General features: G+C 41.5%; 1 protein-coding gene across 6 annotated transcripts in view; it reads left to right on the plus strand.

The window, feature by feature from the left end:
* Positions 1-21,679, plus strand: part of Fmn1 (formin 1) — a 389,105-nt gene that overhangs the window by 271,272 nt on the left and 96,154 nt on the right. For 5 of the 6 annotated variants that reach the window (XM_011239295.2, XM_011239294.2, NM_001285458.1 and 2 more), the window contains one exon: positions 4,234-4,354. In XM_011239295.2, coding sequence (XP_011237597.1) covers positions 4,234-4,354 — 121 coding nt within the window. Of the gene's footprint in view, positions 1-633; positions 742-4,233; positions 4,355-21,679 lie in introns of all 6 variants that reach the window. The other variant, NM_010230.2, reaches the window with a different exon arrangement.

The following is a 21,679-nucleotide window of genomic DNA, read 5'->3' on the forward strand; positions in this document are numbered from 1 at the left end:
AGGTACTATGTAAATCACATTATGGGTTCTTGTCAAGGAATTAAAAACAACAGGATCCAGCAGTCTTACAGGGGGACACCTTTTCTTAATTGATATATATGTGCTCACAAGATTTCAGCATCCCTGTATCAAAAGGTCTGGAAATATGTATACATCTAGAGATCTATAACTGAAGACTCACAGTACTGTTCTGCTTATGATAATTAGTAATAGTAAAGTTCTGAGTTTTTTGTAGGTATCCAGTGGATAACAATGAAGTCAACAGAATCAGGTTAGAATCATGGAATAGAATAGCATACTGCTATTGAAAATGTTTAAGACACAGTGTAGTAGCCCTGGAGAATATTTCTGTCTGCTTCTAAACTATATGCATGCATGCATGAAGAAGGGCACACACCTTTAATCTCAGCAGGGAGACAGAGGCAGGTGGACCTCTGAGTTCCAGGCCAGTTTGGTCTACAAAGTGAGTTGCAGGACAGTCAGGAATATACAGAGAAACCTTGTCTCAAAAAAAAAAAAAAAAAGAAAGAAAGAAAAAACAAGGAAAAATTATATGCATGTGTTTCAAATGTGTGTGTTTACGCTCGAGCACATGTGCTCGAGTGTGTGTCTTAGTCAGGGTTTCTATTCCAGTGCAAACATCATGACCAAGAAGCAAGTTGCAGAGGAAAGGATTTATTCAGCTTATACTTCCACATTGCTGTTCATCCCCAAAGGAAGTCAGGACTGGAACTCAAGCAGGTCAGGATGCAGGAACTGAGGCCATGGAGGGATGTTACTTACTGGCTTGCTTCCCCTGGCTTGCTCAGCTTGCTTTCTTATAGAACCCAAGACTGCCAGCCCAGGGATGGCACTACCTACAATGGACCTTCCCACCCTTGATCACTAATTGAGAAAATACCTTACAGCTGGATCTCATGGATCTTCAAGGGAGGCTCCTTTCTCTGTGATAAGTCCAGCTTGTGTCAAGTTGACATACAAAACCAGCCAGTCGTATATATGTAAATTTAACACTAAGTCCCCCCCAAATCCTGGAATGGTATATAGTTATGCATTTCCTTATTATTTTGGGATGTTAGGGCTATGATTCCTTTTTACTTCAATTACTATGCATGATGAATGTGCATTTGTAAACGTGGAAACTACAATAAACTCAATCATTAGTTACTCTTTCATTGCTCTCCTTCCATAAGCATTTTCTTGCATCCTGATCCTTAAAGGAAATCTTCAAAGCACTCAGTTTGGAAGCCTGGGTGAAGATTCTTTAAAGGTCTCCAGTGATTGCTTTTGCTTGTTGTGTGGATAGTGTAAAGCTGCCAGTGATCTTGACACTGCTCCTTTGAGAGATAGAATTCCCTGCTGACTTTCTAGTGTCTACCTCGGTGGTGTCCAGTAAACATTAGCCACATATGTTAATGCAAACATCATCAGCACTGGCAGATGTAAAGAACTAGGTGTGAGGAAGTAGGTGGTTTTATTTTGTTTTGTTTTTCTGGATTGAGAGAGATATGTTGAGCTTCAAGAAACTTAGCAGCAGCAGGCACGTCCTGAGCATACTCCGGGTTCTGACAGCAGATACCTACCGGGCACAATTACCCTGAGGAGTACTGGCAGGTGACATTTTAAATTCCAGATGGGCAAGGTCAGATTCGCCTCTGTCCAGTGATCAGTTTGTTCTCCAAAGAGATGCTGGGATTAGTCTATGGTCTATGATCGTTGATGAGTGCAGGATGCAATGGAATTGCCTGTATGGAGCAAAATCTAATAAGAATAGTTGCAGATATAGATTAAGCCCGGTCCACATTTGTGCATTGGATCCAAGTATAGGTCCATGTAGACTGAAGGAAACAACGCAGAGATGACACCTTGCCAACTCCCTTTGGTTTGACAAGGCCCCTTACCAGGCTGACTCATCACCAGTCTTTTCTCTTTTTCCACCTTACAGGAAAAACAAGCCATAGTAGATTCAGGCACACAGCTTGGGAAGTACTATAGCCAGATTCCTCCAGTGTTGGTCTCCATGAGCGCCTCAGATGGCTTTCATTTTGCATTCAGACTTGACATTCACAATGTTCCAGCTGTTTTTAAAGTATAAAAATAAGTATGGGAAGATTGAGAAATATGGATAGATTAAGTACTGGTAAAATGTGGAGAGCCACCTTCCCCAAAAATCCAAATGAACCTGAAAGACTTAGAGTAGTGGTTAATCAACCTTCCTAATGTTGTGACCCTTTAATACAGTTTTTCATGTTGTGCTGATCCCAGCCATAAAATTATTTATAATGCTATTTCATAACTGTACTTTTGCTACAGTAATAAATCATAAATATCTGTGTTTTCTGATGGTCTTAATCAACCCCTTTGAAAGGGTCATTCAATCCCCATAGGGGTTGTAATCCACAGGTTGAGAATTGCTGAGTTAGAGAAAGGGCAAGGGTCCAGGCAACTCCTGAAACTATAGGAAAACATAGTCACAAGCTACACATCTGGTACTGTGGAGCAGTCAGCTCTAAGCAGACCTTCTAAGATTAAGACAGTCCAAATCCCATTGTGGATAGTGAAGGAGCTCAAAAAGTACCACCCTTTACTGACAAGCCACTTCTTCAGGGATGAAGCCACTGGGAGCCCATCCATGCTCTAGTGGATGACCCTACATGCTTTTGCATACAAGACAGTACTAAGTGGACTCAGTATTCTTAAAAGAAAACATGAAACGTTGGAAGAGAAAAGAGGTTTTAGGGGAAAGGGGAAATTTTTAATGAGCATAGGAATGGGGAGTAGATTTGATCAAATATACCTTATACATGTATGAAATTCTCTAAAGCTAAATACACACACACACACACTATGTGTGTGTGTGTGTGTCTTATAGTAAACTTGCTGACTTCGCAGAACAATATTTCATGAACTCTCTGCTGTGCTGCCTACCAACCAAAACCATTTATTGATATGTCAGATATTATATACTTTACCAAGCGTAAGGCAGAGTCCTTACCACTGATGTGTTTATAGTCCAGTGACACATCAGGCATACAATCTAAAGCTAAACATTCTAAATTAATAGCAATAAGTGCTATGGTGATAGGATCAGACATTCTTGGATAACACAGAGAAACACCCAAGTTTCGGGAGGTCCTAGAAATCGTTGAGGAAGTACTGTTTGTGTTAAGACTTGAACGATAGGTATGAATAAGGAGCCGTGAGGAAATTCTAGGGAGATGCAAAGAACAGCTTTGTACGTAAAGGCCTAGAGGCAAGAGACTCACTTGTTCTCTTGTTTCAGGAAGGCTCAGGAGTAGGACTTGAGGTTGGGGGAAGGTAGATCTAAAGCTGGTACTGTAGACAGCGGCCAGATCATAAAGAACCTTGTAAAGCAGTTTTGGCATTTGGAGTTACTCCTAATGGCACTGGGAAAGATGGAATGTGAAGGGCAGCTGGCAAAGTAGTGTGTGCAGAGCGAGAAACAAGTGAAGACTGTCTAAGATATGCAAGATAGAGCTTACATTAAACAACTCAGGCGAAAACAGCCTAGGCTGCAGAGAATATTTAAGGCTCCCCTTAGGTTTCAGTATGCCTGAAGTGTTTGTCTCTTAAGATAATTCACAGCTCAGATCGTCCATCAGATAGGGCTGTGGACCTTGTCAAAACTATAACCCAACCATACACACTGCAGATACCTCCTAAAATAAGCCAACAGCAGTTAGATGCCCTTCATACACACGCAAGTCAGATTGTGCACACAATCATCATAGCTTAAGCTGCAGAAAGGGTAAGTAAAGGAATCGGTAGCATCTCCCATTCAATGCCTTCTTAGCCAACACACACCCACGGGCACAGCCCAAGATGAGTTATCTAATTGCTAGCATGTGTAACTCAAACAGGGACTTTCAGTGTAAGCACTTTCATGTGCTGCCCCTGTCTTTTTCCATGGGAATAGAGAGAAACAGGTTAGAATATACCTGACAGTTTCTTCTTGCACTCCTAAGGTAAGATCAAAACGTAGCCCAAGCTGGCACCATAGCTAATCTCAATGTCCGGAAGACCAAAAAGATACCATAATGGAGTCAAAGGCTTCAAAGTACAGGGAGGGTCCTGGTTTAGGAAGGCAGTACCGTGATTCTTATTTAGCTGTGTGACTGAGCTTAATTTTTTTTATTCTCACTGATGTTTTGGAATGTCAACCAAAGCAACAAATGGCAAGTAGAATGCTCTCTTGCTTACCCTGTTTTTTAGGAAGCTGGAACAGACAAGAGTGTTTTCCCGCTGCCTGAACCACAGGATTTCTTCCTGGCCTCTCAAGTCAAGTTTGAAGACCTCCTAAAGGATTTGAGGAAGCTGAAGCGTCAACTAGAAGGTAATGGGGACTGTTGTGATCACTGCAAGGGCGACTTCTTAGAACAGTTTCGTCTGATGGCTGGCTCACGGAGTGGATGGGATGGAGATCTCTCGTGGGCTCCTGCAGCCAGCATGGATGTTCCTTCTCTGGGCACTACTTGCATGCAGTAAATCTATGCGTTCCTCTGATTTAGCCATTGATCATTTGATCTGTGTCTCGCCATAGCACCCTTTACTCCCATATGCTCACCGGTTTGTGTTTGGAAGGGTTTGCAAGCAACTGTTCATGGGAGTGTGTGTGTGTGTGTGTGTGTGTGTGTAGGCCAGTCAACTGTGGGGTCAGCAACTCTTGGGCATAGCTTATCTTGTTGGTTTAGTTTTTTGTTTTGTCCTTGGGCCATGATCTCTCCTTCACTGGCCAAGAACTCACCATGTCGGCTACACTGGTTTGCAAACAAATCCCAGGAGTCTGCTCACCCTTCACCTGGCCGTCCTAGCATTACAAGTGCTCACCACCATACCTGCTTTTAAAACCAGGTTCTGGGCTTCAACCTTGAGTCCTTATACTTACAAGGCAAGCACTTTCCCTACTCTTTCCCCAACTCCATGTCTTCCTTCTTCTGAAAGCCATAATTACAAATTTAATAATAATGGGTGCTTGTTACAAGCACTCAATTTTCTTATATCATTCTTAGAACAACCATGATAAGCAGGAACTAGATTAATGTCATTTTAGAGATGAGGAAGAGGAGATTTAGGGAAATTATCTGTAGACAGAGGCACGTGCCTTCTGCTTTGATCAGACCTATTAACATATCATATATGTTCTAAGCTTGTTTTACTATACATACACATACATACAGATATGTATATGCATATAAACACACATAAACACATATGGATATAGAAAGATGTTCTTGTCACATGTGCATATGTACCATAACTCTAGATTTATTTTTGATACAACTTTAATGATGAAAAAGCCCACATTAAATGTTCTATTTCAGTTAAATGTGCATTTTAAATGATGGAATCCAAAAACCTGAAAGCTGCTTTTTCTTTTTTTCCTTTTTTCCTTTCTTTTCTTTCCTTTGCTTTCTTTTTAGAAGGTGAAAGTATGTGTCTCTTGGGCAGGGATTTTCCTTTGGCATCTCTTATGTCCTGTGTTTTCAAGGTGGAGACATCTTTTTGTCCAGGAATATAAATACTAGCCTTGGCACTGTTGGGAACCAGTGGAGACTCTAGGGAGTGTGTTAATGTGGAAATAGAGCACACACACCCCTGCCACCCCCCAGGTGCCCCAGGTGCCAGAAGTAAAGTGTGAGGAAATGAAGAGCTTCAACCAGGAATATCTTTGCACTAAACCATAAAATAAACATTAAAAAATGTTTATTGTGAAAGAGTGCTTCAGTCCTCCGCTCTTCAGTTTGAGACCGGCCTGGCCGTGGAGGCAAAGTGGAAGCATTGTGCCCATAGGAGCAGGGGAGTTATTTATTTCTACTTTGGAAATAAAACTTGTTCAAGTATGGATGGTGGTTACAAGTTTATGTTTTTAACATTGTAAATTATTTTTAAAAGAGCATTCTGATTCTTCCCCACACCCACTCGCACTGTTGATGGTACTGAGGGAATGAATTCAACCAAGTGGACCGTTCCTGCAGGGATCTTATATGTGACCTTTGGGTTCTTTTGTAAGGACCTGACAGCTTTATCTTTATCTCTGATACCAACTCGATACATATTGTAATTAAACATAATAGGTAAGCCATAACATGGAGTCTTCTCTGTACTTCTTCTGGGGTAGACTTAGGAGGCAGGGGACTCTCACAGATGGCAGCAAATGTCCTGTAGTACAGAATAGGGATCCAAGATATAGGCTGTCCCTTAGAGTCAATTCATAGGCCCGTCTCTCTGTCCCTTGGCCTGACCCTTCATAGATGTTTGAGAAGAAACTTGATCTCTGTTTGATCTTACCCTCTCCTGTCAGGGGCTATGCCCCCCGGTGTCCTCATGACTCTCCTCGTCTATAGGAGCTTGATGTTGAATAGCAAAGGCATGGGAGGAGAGTGGACAGGAAGGTTTCCCAGGGCGCCTCACTTTGTCTAGGGATGCTGCTGAGTGCCCCTTTGGCCTCTGCATCTCCACTGACACTCCCCTCAGTCACTCCAAGGACCTCCGGGAGTTTCTGGAGCTAGCAGACCAGCTTTCAGAAGAGACTGGGCATCACCTGGCTTATGTCCCTTCCCTAAACTGTGCATCCCCCAGACACATGAAGTCCCTCGAACACCAAGGAGAGAATGCCACCCCCGACCCCACACACATTGAATATTTAAACAAAAATGCCCTGCTAATCTTTAGAGATGCCAGTGTTTTTAACACATGAAAGGTACCCAGTAAATATTTAAAGAAAACACAGAGCCTGGCTTCTCTAATGAATTTCTTTTTCTTCTAAATAGCATCTGGCGAGATGGCGAGGATCAAGGCGGTCCGTTTCATCTCCAGTCCCCATTCAGTTTCACCTCCCTTTCCATAAGGCCTTGGTGTGAACCCAGATTGAATGTTTAATTGAGGAGGACATAATTTTCACACATACAGCAAAGATTTGATGAGGCTTTGAGGTTTATTGTAGCCATTAAAATGTCGTAGCTGCTGGCAAAGTCCCAGAAAATGTCTAAAGCTAAACCAGATGTGATTAGCAAGTTTCAAGTGGTGTCAGGCCCCAGGTCTCTGGATAGGCATGACACCACCTTTTAGAAGAAAATAATGTTCAGTACCATCCACCACACCTTGCTGGAAAAGATGTAAATTTAACCTAGGGCTGGTGGGCATACAAATATCACTGATGTGAGTCTCAGAAGTAATCAATGAAATTCTTCCTGAAAGGCAAGACCCATTTTTTTGTGAAGTAAACATAGAGGAATGGGTAATAGCCTCAACAGAAATGTATTGTGAGATTATTATTCTCTGATTGTTTTCATGTAGCTTATCTCTTAGCCCTGATAGTGGTCCTTTGGAAACAGTGTTACTTTTGACTTCTCCCAAGATAAAGAAACTGAAGTCCTTCGTGCTAAAGTAATTCTTTAATTACTCATGGGTAAGGAGCCAGCCATATTTGAAACTGGATATAATTGTGGATATAGCTTAGGTCCTCAACACATCCTCCCTGTGGCTAAGGCTTGAGGTATATGTTCATGTCCCAGCACTGCCTTCACTAGCTGAAGAACTCGGTTCCTCCTGTTAATGATGGGTGATGCAGCCCATGAGCACTGTCTGAGACAGAGACATAGTCATTGCTGCCCTACAGCGTGTGTCCTTGACTTCCCAGGTCTTCTTTATTAACCTTGAACACCCTGGCTCCTAACCAGTATCCGTTTCTTTCGTGCATCCATTTCTTTAGATGTCCCTAAAAGAGCTTCTGAATTATTTTCTTTATCGTGTGCATTTCCCTTCTCTGGACTCACACATGGAAGAGAAAATGGTCAAACTCCACTCCCACCCCCACAGTTGCCGACTCTTTCATTTCCTTACTTCTTTACAGTTTCAGCATGTAAGATGGCAAAGACTTTTCCTTATATATGGATTGTAGATATATAAAATGTGTGTTGGAAATCAGTGTTAATGAGAATGCCTTGCCCTGAATTTGGTATTTTTCAATATAAATGCTTAGTGAAGCATAAAAAGAAAATAACTCAGGATGTGGATACAGATGTGTACAATTTACTGGTTTGGTGAAGATAAAATCTTATTAAGTAGTATAACTATAAAACGTTACTTGCAGAGAAGGTAGATAAGATAATGGTGTGTATTTGACTAGCATCAAACGGTCCTGGGTTCAAATTTCAACCAACACACACTCACACGTACACACAAGAAATTAACTAAAATAATTCATTTCAGCTGGGTATGGAAGCTCATGATTGTAACATTAGCTTTTAGGATTCTAAGGGAGGGAAATTGCTAGTTCCAGTCTAGCTTGGGCCACATAATGAGACATTGTCAAACAAACAAACAAACAAACAAAAAACCTAAACCCACTTAGTTTTCTTACTGGGAATCTGGATATTTAGCACTACATCATTGGAAACAATGAATAAATAGTTCCTTTGATAATGACAATTAGAGATTCACCCCTTTTACTGATATGACTATAACCCATAGAATTAACCCCTGCTACTCAAGGGCCAGCTGGCTGTGACTGGGGAGTATCTTGTTTGCAGACGAACGTTCTTCCTTCATGAGGACAGAGCTAAGTCTTGATGTTGATAAACCTATACTTGGTTTATTCAACATTTCTTACCCAGACAATGGTTTTAATTTCCTCAGTACTATTACATTGTAGAAAATCGTTGAACAAACGCCTGTGATCTTTCTTTCTTAGACCTTGACCTTGTCTTCTGGCCAGAACTCTCAAGGTATTCTTACCAACCCATATGTAGTAGGTGAAATAATGCCCCACCCATAAATGCTCAAAAAAAAAAAAAAAAAAAAAAAAAACAGTTCCTAGAATCCATGATTATGTTACCTTACATGGAAAAGGGGGACTCTGCAGATGCTGACATGGGGAGATTATTCAGGCCTGGCCAAGTGGAACTAATCTAATCACATGAATCTTTAAAATGAATCTTTAAAAGCTGAAAGCTTTCCCTGGCTGTGATCAGAGGGAAACATAACTACAGAAGAATGATCAGAGGGATGCAATATTGCTGGCTTTGACAATGGAGGAAATGGGCAGTGGGCCAAGGAATGTATGAAGCCCATGGAATGGGGAAAAGCAAGGATCAGACTCCTCCTAGAGCTAGCAGGGAATATAGCCCTGTCAAATCCTGGCTTTTAGCATGGCTAAGAGTAAAGTGTGTGTCCAACGTCTACCATGCACAACCCTAAGATGTATTTTGGTGTCTTATACCACTCAATATTTGTGCTAATGTGTTATAAACTGGAAACAAATGTATCGTGGCATGGATCTTCTCTCTGATTGTATCTGGTACATCCAGCCCTACACACACACACACACACACACACACACACACATTCATAAACACGCACAACCTAACTGAGACTATAGTTTGTAGGATTCCCCAAGCAGAAGCATCAATAATGTTGGGTGAAGTGTGGTTCTTTTTTTGTTTTAAAAAAAAGTCTGTCGGAAGGATAAATACCAAAAATTTAATTACATTTTTTGGTGCGTGTGAGTACATGTGTGCATTCAAGAGTACACATGTTAAGGCCAGAGGACAACTTGAAAGTCTTGGGTCTTTTGTTCTACCATGTAAGTCCCTAGGATCAAACTTGGCTCATCAGACTTGGTGACAAATACTTTACCTGTGGAGCCATTTATTGAGTACTAAATCAATATTAAAATGCTATATATTAAAATCATACCATGGAGGCTGGGAAGATGGCTCAGTGGTGGCTGCTCTTCCAGAGGCCTCACCTGCACTCATGTGGCAGCTCACAAGTGTGTAACACCAGTCTCAGGGTCTCCAGCCCTCTCGTCTGGTCTCCTGTGGCTCTGCACACACAAGCTGCACAGACATACATGCAGGGAAGATAGCCATACACATAAGAATAAACATAAAAGATTAAAAATCATATCCTATAGGTCCATTGTGTTACATGAGACTTTTGGAAGCCCTGAGAAGCTCTTTAAATTTTGAAATAAATAAGATTTAACTCTGTTTATAACAGCATCTGTCAGCTTAAAGAATGAAATTTCAGTTTTCTTCTCTTCACTGGTCATGTAGTGTTTTACAAAACATACACCTATTAAGTACAGTTTGTGAGGATGAGGCATAGGTATTTGTCTTAGGTAGGATTTTATTGGTATGAATAGATGCCATGATCACATCAACTTTGACAAAGGACAACATTTAGTTGAGGCTGGCTTTAGACATTTAGTCCATTATCATCATGGTGGGAAGCATGGCAGTGCAGGGGTAGACATGGTGCTGGATGTGTATCTGAGAGTTTGAGATCTAAATTTGCAGGCAACAGGAAGAAACAATGGCACTAGCCTGGCTTGAGCATTTGAAACCTCAAAGACCACCTACACAGTGACACACTTCCTCCAAGGCCACACCTCCTAATATTGCCATTCCCTACGAGCATATGGGAACCTTTTTTTTTTTTTTTTTTAAACTGCCACAGAATTACTATCTAACTTTCAAGGTAATTATACAGTTGCTGGTAAATGACCATTACTGTGTGACCCTAGTAGGAGGCACTGGGTGGCACATTAGGAAATGTGCTGCCTTTGTTGAGATTTTATCCATGGATACCGGCAGATCCTCCTTGATGTCTTGATGCTTCAAGTTCAAACAAGTGACACTAGTGGTCTCTAGAATTTGGGGTGAAATGCTTCCATCCCAAATGCACATTTCTTTGATGTGATCCTGTGATAGCATTTTGTCATGGAAAAATTTATTCTGCATATGAAATAAGAAAGCTGGATTAATTTTTAAATCAGAAACTGAGACAGGAATTCTTTGGGTAGATGTTGAAAAGCCCCGACAGTCTTGAAAAATTATCTAAGAATAAAAATACTTTGCCTTTCTGGCTAAAAGAGTTATTTAACATTCCCTCTCATTAGGATCGAGCTTTATAATAAATGAGATCTTTATAAAATCTTTCCTTGAAAACAAATCAGTATTAGCACGGTCATCCTGTGCCTGGACAATGTCAGTCCTAGTTAACCACAGAGCAAGATGCTCAGGTTTGTGGATGTTGGCAGAGCTACAAGTTCACACATATATCCTTCATGGTGTTCCCGACTGTATCTTTTCCTCTAAATATTTAAGAATATATATGTGAACATCCTCTCTTATGTTCCATTTAGATATATTTAGAAATACACTTAGATGGCTATGGAAAAGCAAGGCTACGCTGACCTTTTTACTTTTGGTTCTTGTTCTACAAATATTTGCGCTGGAAATGTTTGTCTTCATGTGCTAATGTTCTAAGGCATTCCTAAATGAGATGTTCAGTGAGACACATAGGCCAGGCATTCAATGACCATTACAAACCCTTAATTTAATATTGAAAGTGGAAATCTCTCCATGCTAATTCAAATTGTAGTTACCCCATTGATTAGCTTTGTTATTTTCATAATTGTGTGTGTATGCATGGGCGCGCACATGTGGGTGTGCACGTAAATATAGAGGCCAGAGGTCAATGTCACTTGTCCTCCTCTATCACTTTACAGTCTCACAGAGCCTGGAAGTATACATTTTGGTTAGAATGAGTGGGCAGCGAACATCAACGACCCTTCTGTCTCTTCCTTCCCAGTGCCTGGTTTAGAGGCATGTGTTTTGCTTGTTTTCTTAATCGAAATAAGATTTAAAAAAATATAGTATATCCTGATTCTAGTGTTCCCTTCGTCCCCCCAACTCCTCCCAGATCCTTCCCTCTGACCCACCCAAATTCAACCCTTTCTGTCTCTCATCAGAATATAAACAGGCATCTAGAAAATAAAGTTGATGATGATGATGGTACTAATAATACAAACCAGAAAAGGTCAAAGCAAGGACACAAAAGAGCCGAAGAAAAAGCACCAGAAGCACATAGACTCTGAGACTTACACACTTGCACACAGAGGAAACCCATAAAAACAAAATAGGACACTGTAATATAAAAGCAAAAAATCCCTAGGGTAAAACAGAAAACAACTGCCAAAAGAAAGTATAGCAAGGTAAAAACAGAACTCTCCAAACATACAACTGAGTTTGGTTTGTGTGGGCATCAACTGCCGGGTATGGGGCCTGCCTAAAGTGAGTTTTTATAACTACTGACTTCTGGGAGAAAACTAGTTTTTCCTTTGTGAGTAGTTGTCAACTGGGGAGAGCTGCTGAGTTAGGAATGAAGCCTTGTGTCCACTTCCCCTCTCAGCATTAGGCCCCTATCTGGCTTAGGCCTGTCTAGTCTCTGTGCTTGGCTTTTTTCACCTGGGTGCTAGTTATTGCATTAAGGTCCCCTTGTTTGTGTGGTGATCATTTTGCAGACTGAGCCACGTTCCGAGTCCCATCCAATTATAGGCATTTTAGTTCTTGGGTTCTTATTTTATGTGCCAACCAGGTTAGCCCAGAGCTACTGGTCAGGTCTCTCTTTGTGCATACCTAGAAACTTCTACCTCAAAATCGTAATTATAAATGGATATAAAAGTACATATATGAAACTCAATTTCAACTATAGTCAATGCATCATCGTATGAAATGGTAGATGAATTCATTCATATAGCTCTATATTTTCCCAAGGATCGTGGTATGGTTAAATATCATGCATATGATTTTATATATAGCTTAGAATATAACTTTTAACATAGGCATAGAGTGGTATAGTAGACATAGTTCAATTCTTTTAATGGGAATGTGTGACTTTTATACTTACAACTTAGTATTTGCTTGTTTGTTAGCTTGTTTGTTTGTTTTTCTGAGACAGGATTTCTCTGTGTAGGCCTGGCTGTCCTGGAACTCACTTGTAGACCAGACTGGCCTCCAAAGAATCGTTTGCCTCTGCCACCTGAGTACTAGGATTAAAGTCACAGACCACCACTATCCAGCTTATCACTTAAAAGCATACATTGTTGTCTACTCTCAGGGAATAGAATAATTAGGTTAAAGATTTGGGGAAGCTTAAAATATGTTATTTTAAATATTAATTCACCAAATCAGCTAAACTGTTTGCACACTGGGAAAGCTTTTCTATTCAAGAGCACTCAGTAAACAGTAACTGTCCTACAAGGTAGAAAGCATCATACCATTGCCAGGGAACTATGAAAGATATCATTCTGGGGAGTATCTCTCCCAGTGCTGATTCCTGCGCCCACTCTACTATCAGTCAGACATAAGGAAAGACCCACAGCATTGTGAGAAATGTAAGTTCTGATCTCCATATGCAGCCATTCTCAGAATGCTCGCAGAGACCTGCTCACCCACTAGGCAGAAGGCACTGGTTATGGGAAACCAAAGGCCCAGTAGACAAGGAACATGAAATGTCCCCAGGATAGATTAAGAACTCAGGATCACAGGCAGGTACATAGGGAAAACCCTTCCAGGCTAGGTCACAGCAATGGAATCAGGGATAATATTCTTTTTTTTTTTTAATATTTTTATTAGGTATTTTCCTCATTTGCATTTCCAATGCTATCCCAAAAGTCCCCCATACCCTCCCCCCCACTCACCTACCCACCCACTCCCACTTTTTGGCCCTGGCGTTCCCCTGTACTGGGGCATATAAAGTTTGCATGACCAATGGGCCTCTCTTTCCATAATATTCTTAAGTGTCCAATTAATTCATCTCGTGTGCCTGAATGTCATAAGCGGAACAAATAATGTACTTAATCACCAATAAGTGCAACTTCATTTAATGATAAGCACGTGGGGGAAGGGGAGCAGTTTTTGACAATAGGTTCAGTTTTAACGACAATAGAACTTTGGATGGTGGAGGTAAAGGAGAGAATGAAGGGAAGAGAACACCATCATTTGCTTCCACAAAGAAAAATTTTAAAGTGCCAAGAGTTGTGCAGTGAAATTCCAAAATGGTTATTTTAAGTCGGTGAAAAGTCGTGCCACGGAAGAGGCGAGACTTAACAGGCTAAAGAAGGAGAGATGCTGTTCTTTGCCTGCATAGTGTTTATTATATAAACTAAGTGTGTATGTACCTTCTATACACAGCCCTTCCCCACGAATAACAATAAGCCAGTTCCCTCATGGGATAGCTATAGTTCAGCCATGCATTGAATTCAGGGATTCAGGAGGCTCTGATCCTGCCACCTGCTGACCACAGGATAAGGTATCTAAGCTTGACACATTCCTAGCCTCTGTGAAACTCAGCTGAAACAGTGAAGAGATCATATTCCTCTACCAAGCTCAGCTTGGGAGAGTACTGCGAGGTCCGGTGTGAGGAACATGATGAAGACCTACAGCACGTATCAGCTGGGGGTAGTTCTTGCAAGAGACATGGGCAGTTGATCCACTGGGACAACTCTGGCTCATTTATCACCTGTGAGGAAGCTAGAGAAGATCTGAGTTGAATGATTATTGACCATGCCTAATTTATTAGCTCCTTGCGTCTTTGCAGCCCACTCGTCCATGGCAGAAGTTTATTAAATATGAACTCTGGTACAAGACTGAATACATTAGCCAGAGTCCTGACCATGTTGCCATGGTGTTAAAAATATTTAGTCTTGCAAGCAAAGTCTTAGAAATATTTTTAAAAAAAAAAAACCTTTGATATGATTTATTTTTGTAAAATGATTTCAACAAAACAGGCCTTAAGGAACTGGCCTAAATGTTTCAGAAAGGCTGTGGGTGTGAAAAGCTGCACGGCACTGTGACTTTTCAGGCGAAGCATCCGATTAAGTGTGGCATAGTGGATAAAGGTCACACATCTCCCAAGTGGAATGCCTTCAGAGATGAATTATACAGAGAGGATGAGGGATACGGGAACCGAGGCTTGGCTCGTCCATTAAACTAATGGAAGAAGTGTATGTTTTCCTTTGGAGCCATGATTGTGCCATCTCCAGGTAGTAGGCATGAGTTGGTTGAGTTCTGCTGTCCTGGCTTCCTCCTCCCACTTTGTACTGTTTCACTCTGTGTTTATAAAGCAGCGTGGTTAAGAGAATTTAGTTCGTTTCTTTGTTTGTTTGTTTTTCTTTGATAACCATAAAAATAAGAGCTCCTTTTCTGGAAAAGTCTGAGTCAGAAGTCCTGAGTTAAAATCTTTGATTTACAAACTGTGGAACTCTTGGCACATTGTTGGGTTTCCTCACCTTCTAGGATCCAAGAACTAAAATTAAGGTACTACTACTCATTCTCATGAGTTCTGTAGAATTTACAGAAGCATATGAAGGCAATCCCTCAGTACAGTGTGAGCACAATACATGGGGCCTTCTACTACCATCGTGCCTTTGCATATGAACTTCCGTCCATCCGTGGGCTCTCTTCACACTCACCTTCAGAGTGCCTTGGCTTCTCTCTATTGCTTCCATCTTTGCACAGCACGCCCTCAGTTGGCTGAAATGCTGCTAGCACATTTCCCTGTTCCCACTCCAGACCTCAGTGACCACCCATCAGACAGATTGCCAGCACCTGGGTACTTGTTCTCAGCATCAGATCTAAACTCATAGCCATAGACCCCAGATGCCACCCTTACTTCCTCTACCTCTGCCACTCCCATCCCATCCCATCTAGTCCCTCCCCCTTAGCCACATCATACTTCCTTTGGTTCCAACCTGATGAACCTTGTCTCTCCTTCAGGATCTTTGCAGGACCTATTCCCTTTGGCTGCAAGGCTCCATGACTCGAGCCTTCTCTGCCTACCCAGGCCTAGAAGTCACTTGGAATTCAAGATCTCTATTGCAGCTCTCTATTTTGATGTTGCTCTTAATTTCTATTTATTTTCTGTAAATTTACCTTCTTCTGTCATCCACCTCTATTGTAAGTATATATTTAGCATGGCATTTTTAGTTTATTTGTATTATGCCCAACAGGACAGGCCATATGCTCACTATTCACTCTGTATTCAATGAGTAAATGGATAATCAGACAAATCACTGATGATAGAAATGGTTCAATTTCAGCTACTTGCTGGTTCTGGCAACTTGACACAATCAAGAGTGATTTGGGGAAAAGGGAACCTCAGTTGAGAAAATGTCCTCACCTGATTGGCCTATGGTCAAGCCTGAGGACATTTTGTAGATTAATGACTGAGGTGGGAGAGCCCAGCTCAGTGTGGGTGCTGCCATTCCTGGGATGGTGGTCCTGAGTTATGTAAGAAAGCAGGCTGAGCAAGCCAGGAGGAACATGCCAGTAAGTAGTGTTCCTCCATTGATCTCTGCTTCAGTTCCTGCCTCCATGTTCCTGCCTTCGCTTCCCTCCGTAGTTGGCTATTACCTGGAAGTTTAAGATGACGTAAGCCCTTTCCTCTCTGAGCTGCTTTTCACCATAGATTTTATTACACTAATAAAATACTAACTAAGACAACTGTTAACTTTGCTCCCAGAGAGAAATTGGCAATCCCAGAGAGATTAATTCCTTAATGCCTAGCAATGCCAACGAGCATTAGTGGCTCAACTCTTTCAAGAAACAGACCTCAAAGCTATTCAAAGATTGACAGACCAGAGAGATGGTGAGTCCATCAGCGCCTGACAGAGGCTGTTACTGTGGAAAGGCAAAACAGGTGCCATTAGAAGTAATTCTGAAGATACAGTCTAACTTTGATACTATTAAATTGTTATTGCTGTGTTGTCTTAGTGTACGCTACAAAACTCTTATTCAGTGGGTTGTTGAGTGTATTTCTAGACTTAAGTGACTTGAAATAACTGAAAACCCCAAGGAGTCTGAACACTTACAGGATATGAAAGCCAATTATAAATTTTTATCAGGCTCAGATCTCAGGTGTGCCCTTTATAAATGATTCTCAAAAATCTGTCTTGAATTAATCCATGCCTCGAGCATTCTTGATTTGATAGTGCCTAAAAATAGAACCCATATCCAGCGTAGTATCCTGCCCATGGGGACAAAAATGGCCAAAGCAGGTAGTCATAGCAACGGAAACTTGTACCCCTCACCGTTTAGTCTAGAATGGGCTTCCTTTCCTTGACTGTGAATCAACTGTGACCCTCCAGGGTCCCCCACACAGGCTACACCCATACCAGATCTTCCATCATTTCCTTTTTGCTTTTAAAGTGGGGTGATGACTCACAGATACCACATAAAACCTTCTAGATCTTTATAATTGCTCTCAACCTTTAAAATCTATCTTGCTATTTTATGCCTTTTTTTTTTTTTTTTTTGGTTTTGGAGTAACGTTAACTGATTAAAATGTAAACATTGCATAGTGTTAGTGGGTGATTCTCATAGAGCCCTCATGCAGCTTCCCACTCTCAGCACCGTGGATCGCTGTGGAGTAATTGTCAAAGCTAATACATTTCTAGTACTAGACTTCAGGGTTTCTATGGCACTCACTGCTTTTTCCATCCATGCCCTCATCCTGTCCTCGAGTCACCACACTGTGCTGCCATGGCTTTCGGTTCTCCATTGATCTCCTATACCTATGTTTAGCAATAGCATTTCACCCTTTTCATTTAAAGGTATACAAGCAGAACTTTACACAATCATATGTAAATTACATAAATTCCGTAAAATGAGAAGCTAGAACAATCAAGTTTTGAAAGACCACAGCTGCTCTTGACAGGGACAAATTCACAAGGACACCAGACAGCGGCCTATGAGCTGCAGGGACACCAGACAGCGGCCTATGAGCTGCAAGCTTTTAACCTGAGTTGGTATTGGGAAAGGATCATTAACTTGGCAAGTCTGATTAAAAAAGGAGTAAGGAGGTATCCATAAAGTTACACTGGTATGATGGTTCAGCCATTCTTCCACCAAAGTCTCAGACAGGAACCGGTAAGCCTAGGCTCATGCCGCCAAGCCTGACTCTCCCATCTCAGTTGCCAAGCCAGCTACAGCATCATGAACTTGTACCAGGTCCAGATATTTTCTAAACAGAAGATTTGTGGGTGTTTGTGAATACCAAAACATTTTTTCACCCAAGTAAATTGTGTATCTAGGATCTCACGGAAGATTCACACTGCACAAGTGAAAGCTGTCTTGTCAGAAAACCAAATGAGCAATTAGAAAGAGAGCTTTTGAAATCAGACTTTTTAATCAGACCAAAGGGAATGGGAGTTTTATCCAGTGCCTTTCTTCTTGGGTTCTCCCTAAGACTTCTTGGTTTTAGGTGGACAGGGCCTGTGGGCTGTCACTCTGACTTTTAATTATTCATGGGACGCTCAGTGGACCTACATGGTAACTGGCAACCCTGGCTTTGATGGTTTCATGCCACTTAGAAACCTCACCTCTTACTAGGCCCTCTGCTTCCTATTTCAAATAAAGGGATCCCCATAACAACACTTGGAGGTTTGGCTAATGCTTCCCTGGGGCCGATAGAGTCCCTGAGGCATGTGCACTAGTGGCCCAGTTTTTCCAGAACTTCCCTGGAGGCTGTAGAGGTAAGAGCAGGATGGCACAAAGGGAGGCTGATACCCTGGGCTCAGACTCTGCCTCAGCTACTGATCATCTGTGTGACTTTTCTCACCATAGGTAAAAAATGGAGAACGTAACAGGACCAAACTCAGGGGGTTCTCATGAAAAAGGGAGGAGAAAGTCTAACGCAGAAATGCTGCTAGAGTCTTTGACAGGATGAGACGGAAACATAAAGGTGATCTGCTCTGGACTGTAAAGGTTAAGACCTTGTAGTAGTTTGAAGGAGTTAGACAGAGATATGTTATGTCCACATAAGTTTGGAGGACCACAGAAGAGTAGGACCACCAACCATCCTTGGTCAAGAACACAGAGAGGAAACAACCAATGGAAATCTAGGGCGCTGGATAACACACGAGACCTGACCATTTGTATTTTTAAATTACTTTTCCGGATCATTTTGATGGTTGTTAAAACCATCATCGAATCCCTCAGTATATAAAAAAGAAAAATCTGCAGGGTAGGAGGACCTTGTTCAACCTTTTCAATGTGTTTATTTTTTCAGCAAATATTTATTTTAAGCGCTGAGCTAACTGCTAATTTTAAATAAACTCACTGAAATATCAAGCCATTTAGAAACACATTTTAAGAACAAATATTTTCCACACTTCTATGGAAGAAATTTACCCCTAGTTGTTTTCAGATTTCTTTTTTTCTCCTGCTAGGAACAGGATCGGATTGCTTGTAAGGGCAACGGTTTAGCTTCCGGATCTGACTAGGGTGGGACGATGCATGCCATGTGCTCTGGTTTCTGTTCTACAGCCTCACAGATGCATTTCTAAAGCCCTTCCCAGTTACAACCACACAGAGAGCATCAGAAAATACTGCTACCGCTTATCTCAGGGTGGTTCTGTAGCGTGGACTTACTGTGCTTGACAAATCCAAAGCCATATTTCCCTTTGGGTGGGGAGCCCAATCCAAAATGGAATATTTGAAGCTTAGGGCAACCTTTCAAATGAATAGTGTACATTTTAAAAATTATTTTTCATCTTTAAATCCATTTTAAAAGTGATTGTAAACCACAATCCATAATGGTAAGTTCTTAGATGAAACGGCAAAAATAAGACAGCTAGCTAAGCAAGTAAGAATAAGTAATTGAACAGCTTGTACAATTGTATTACAAGTAGCTGGTCACCTCTTGGACACAGAGTCAAATGCCTGTCACACCCAGGACAGCAGGAGAGAGCTCAGATGGTCCTTTAAAAGTTATTTTTAGCTCATTAGCATAAGGGCTGATATCTAATTTGGTGATCACTTCTAGCTTTATTATATAACACATCTAGCCTTTCTCAGAGAATTCTGCTTATCATCAAATCAGCCGTCTCACAGCCCCTCGTTTTCCCTAACATACACCACAGAACTCACATGTAACCACATAATAGCCTCCACTTGAAAGTCTCAGCAGCTCATCTCCTCTAAGTGGTCAGACCCTGGGATGCAGACTACCAAGGGCTGTTGGACCTGCAGCTCTCTTTTGCCATAACTCAAGAGCAAGGTAGGATCCGTGACAGGTTTACAGGAGAACGTGGCTTCAAACAGCAGAGGTCAGTGTCTGGAAGCATCCCATTGTACAGCGAGGGAGACCATTGGCCACTTTGTTACCCACTCTAAACTATTTCTGATCTTCATCTTTATTTTCAGACAAATCCTGAGAAACCCTGACTCCCAGCGAATTGACAATGTGGCCCTCTTTATGTGAAGCCTTGTTTATAGGCCGCAATTCTCCTGACAGATTTACAAGAGTCTGTGGAGTTTTAAAGGACGATTGCTTAACAAGCATTAAGTGAGACACATAGGACTGTGTAAATATTTTAGCTGGAATAGGGGATTTTTTAAAAGGCCTGAGCCAAATATTGCATTAAATCTGACGACAGTGGCACATTGATCAGCAAGCGGCCAGCCCTGAGCTTCGCCAGGGAGTCCTGTAGCCAAGTCTAGATACCAAAATCCAGCCACCGAGCTAATGAAGTGTGTTCTTTAAAGGAACTTTCCACACACTCCTCCTCTGTTTTCTCCTGTGGCTTTCAATCTTCTGACTTTTATTTCCTTTATGATCTATTTAGATGTAAACACTTCCCAGAGTAGAAAATTACAGTTAAAGTAAGTGCCTAGGAAGATGGAGACACTAGGCTCTGAGGTCAGAAAAACCATGGAAGACTTGCAACCATCCCAGCTGAGCAATGTGGAAACAGGTTGCATTTTGCTATTAAGCTTGGGTGCATTAACCAATGGCTTCTTTGTAGCCAGCTGTCATACTCCAGGGAGAGAGAGAGTCTCAAGACTAGTCCGGCTACCTCATCCACCCCCTTGCTGACCTCCATGGAAGGAGAAAGCCTTTTGCCCTCAAGATTTCTGTGTCTGTGCAACTGTGTTGTGTTGCTGGGGTAACAACTACCACAAAATACACCTTTTGACTTGATAAACTAAGCAGGGGCCCACCCAGCACATGGCTCTCCCACCTGCATAATTTCTGTGGAAGTGAGAGCTTGACTCTGCCCTCGGTGATTCCACCAGCAGCCTCGTGATTTTTACTCATGAACTCCCACTAATAATATGTACATACTTGAAGTAATTCCAGTAATTCTGCCCCAAACTGCAGGCTCTGTTTCTCTTCTGCAAACGGTTCAGTCTGCCATGCATCCAAAACATTGTTTGATATTGTTGATTGGCTAATCTGAACATCCTACATTTATGTTAATGATATAAAAATGTATATTTGAGAAATAGTGTTTGATGTAAATGTGTGTGTATGTATTGATAAAATTAAATGTGTTGTTAGAATGCCCCTCTAAAAAAAAAGCGGGTTATTTAATAGACTTAAAAAACAACCTTATGCTTATTGTCAACTTTTATAGATCACCAGTTATTGTCTATTTGACTAAGTTTCTTGCCATTATCCCTTCTAGAGAATAATCACTTTAAGTTGCTGTATTCCGTGGCAGACACAGTTCTAGCCTCTGGGGCTCACCCACCTCTGCAGAGTCGCATGGAAATCACAGTTTTCAAAGACTCTCCTTGTCATCTCTCGCAGTAGTGTAAGCTTTGGCTGTACCAAAAGTGATGTGGCCACCATGTTTTGAGAACTCCGAGAACTGTTTTCCCACTTTTCATGTAGTTTAGCCTGCTACAGCCTAAGGAGGCAAACCTGAACTCAGAATACATTTGTATGGAGACAGCCATAGCTTAGCCCCCGACTCCCTGTAGGCTGCTGCAGAAAGGCTTTCCTGCCCAGCTGTAGCGGAACTGCTAAGTGACCGATGGCGTGTGCAGTTGAAAATTTCTTATGACTCTAAAATACAATGCTC

Source organism: Mus musculus, chromosome 2 (assembly GCF_000001635.26).
Source record: "Mus musculus strain C57BL/6J chromosome 2, GRCm38.p6 C57BL/6J".
Classification (NCBI taxonomy): Eukaryota; Metazoa; Chordata; class Mammalia; order Rodentia; family Muridae; genus Mus; species Mus musculus.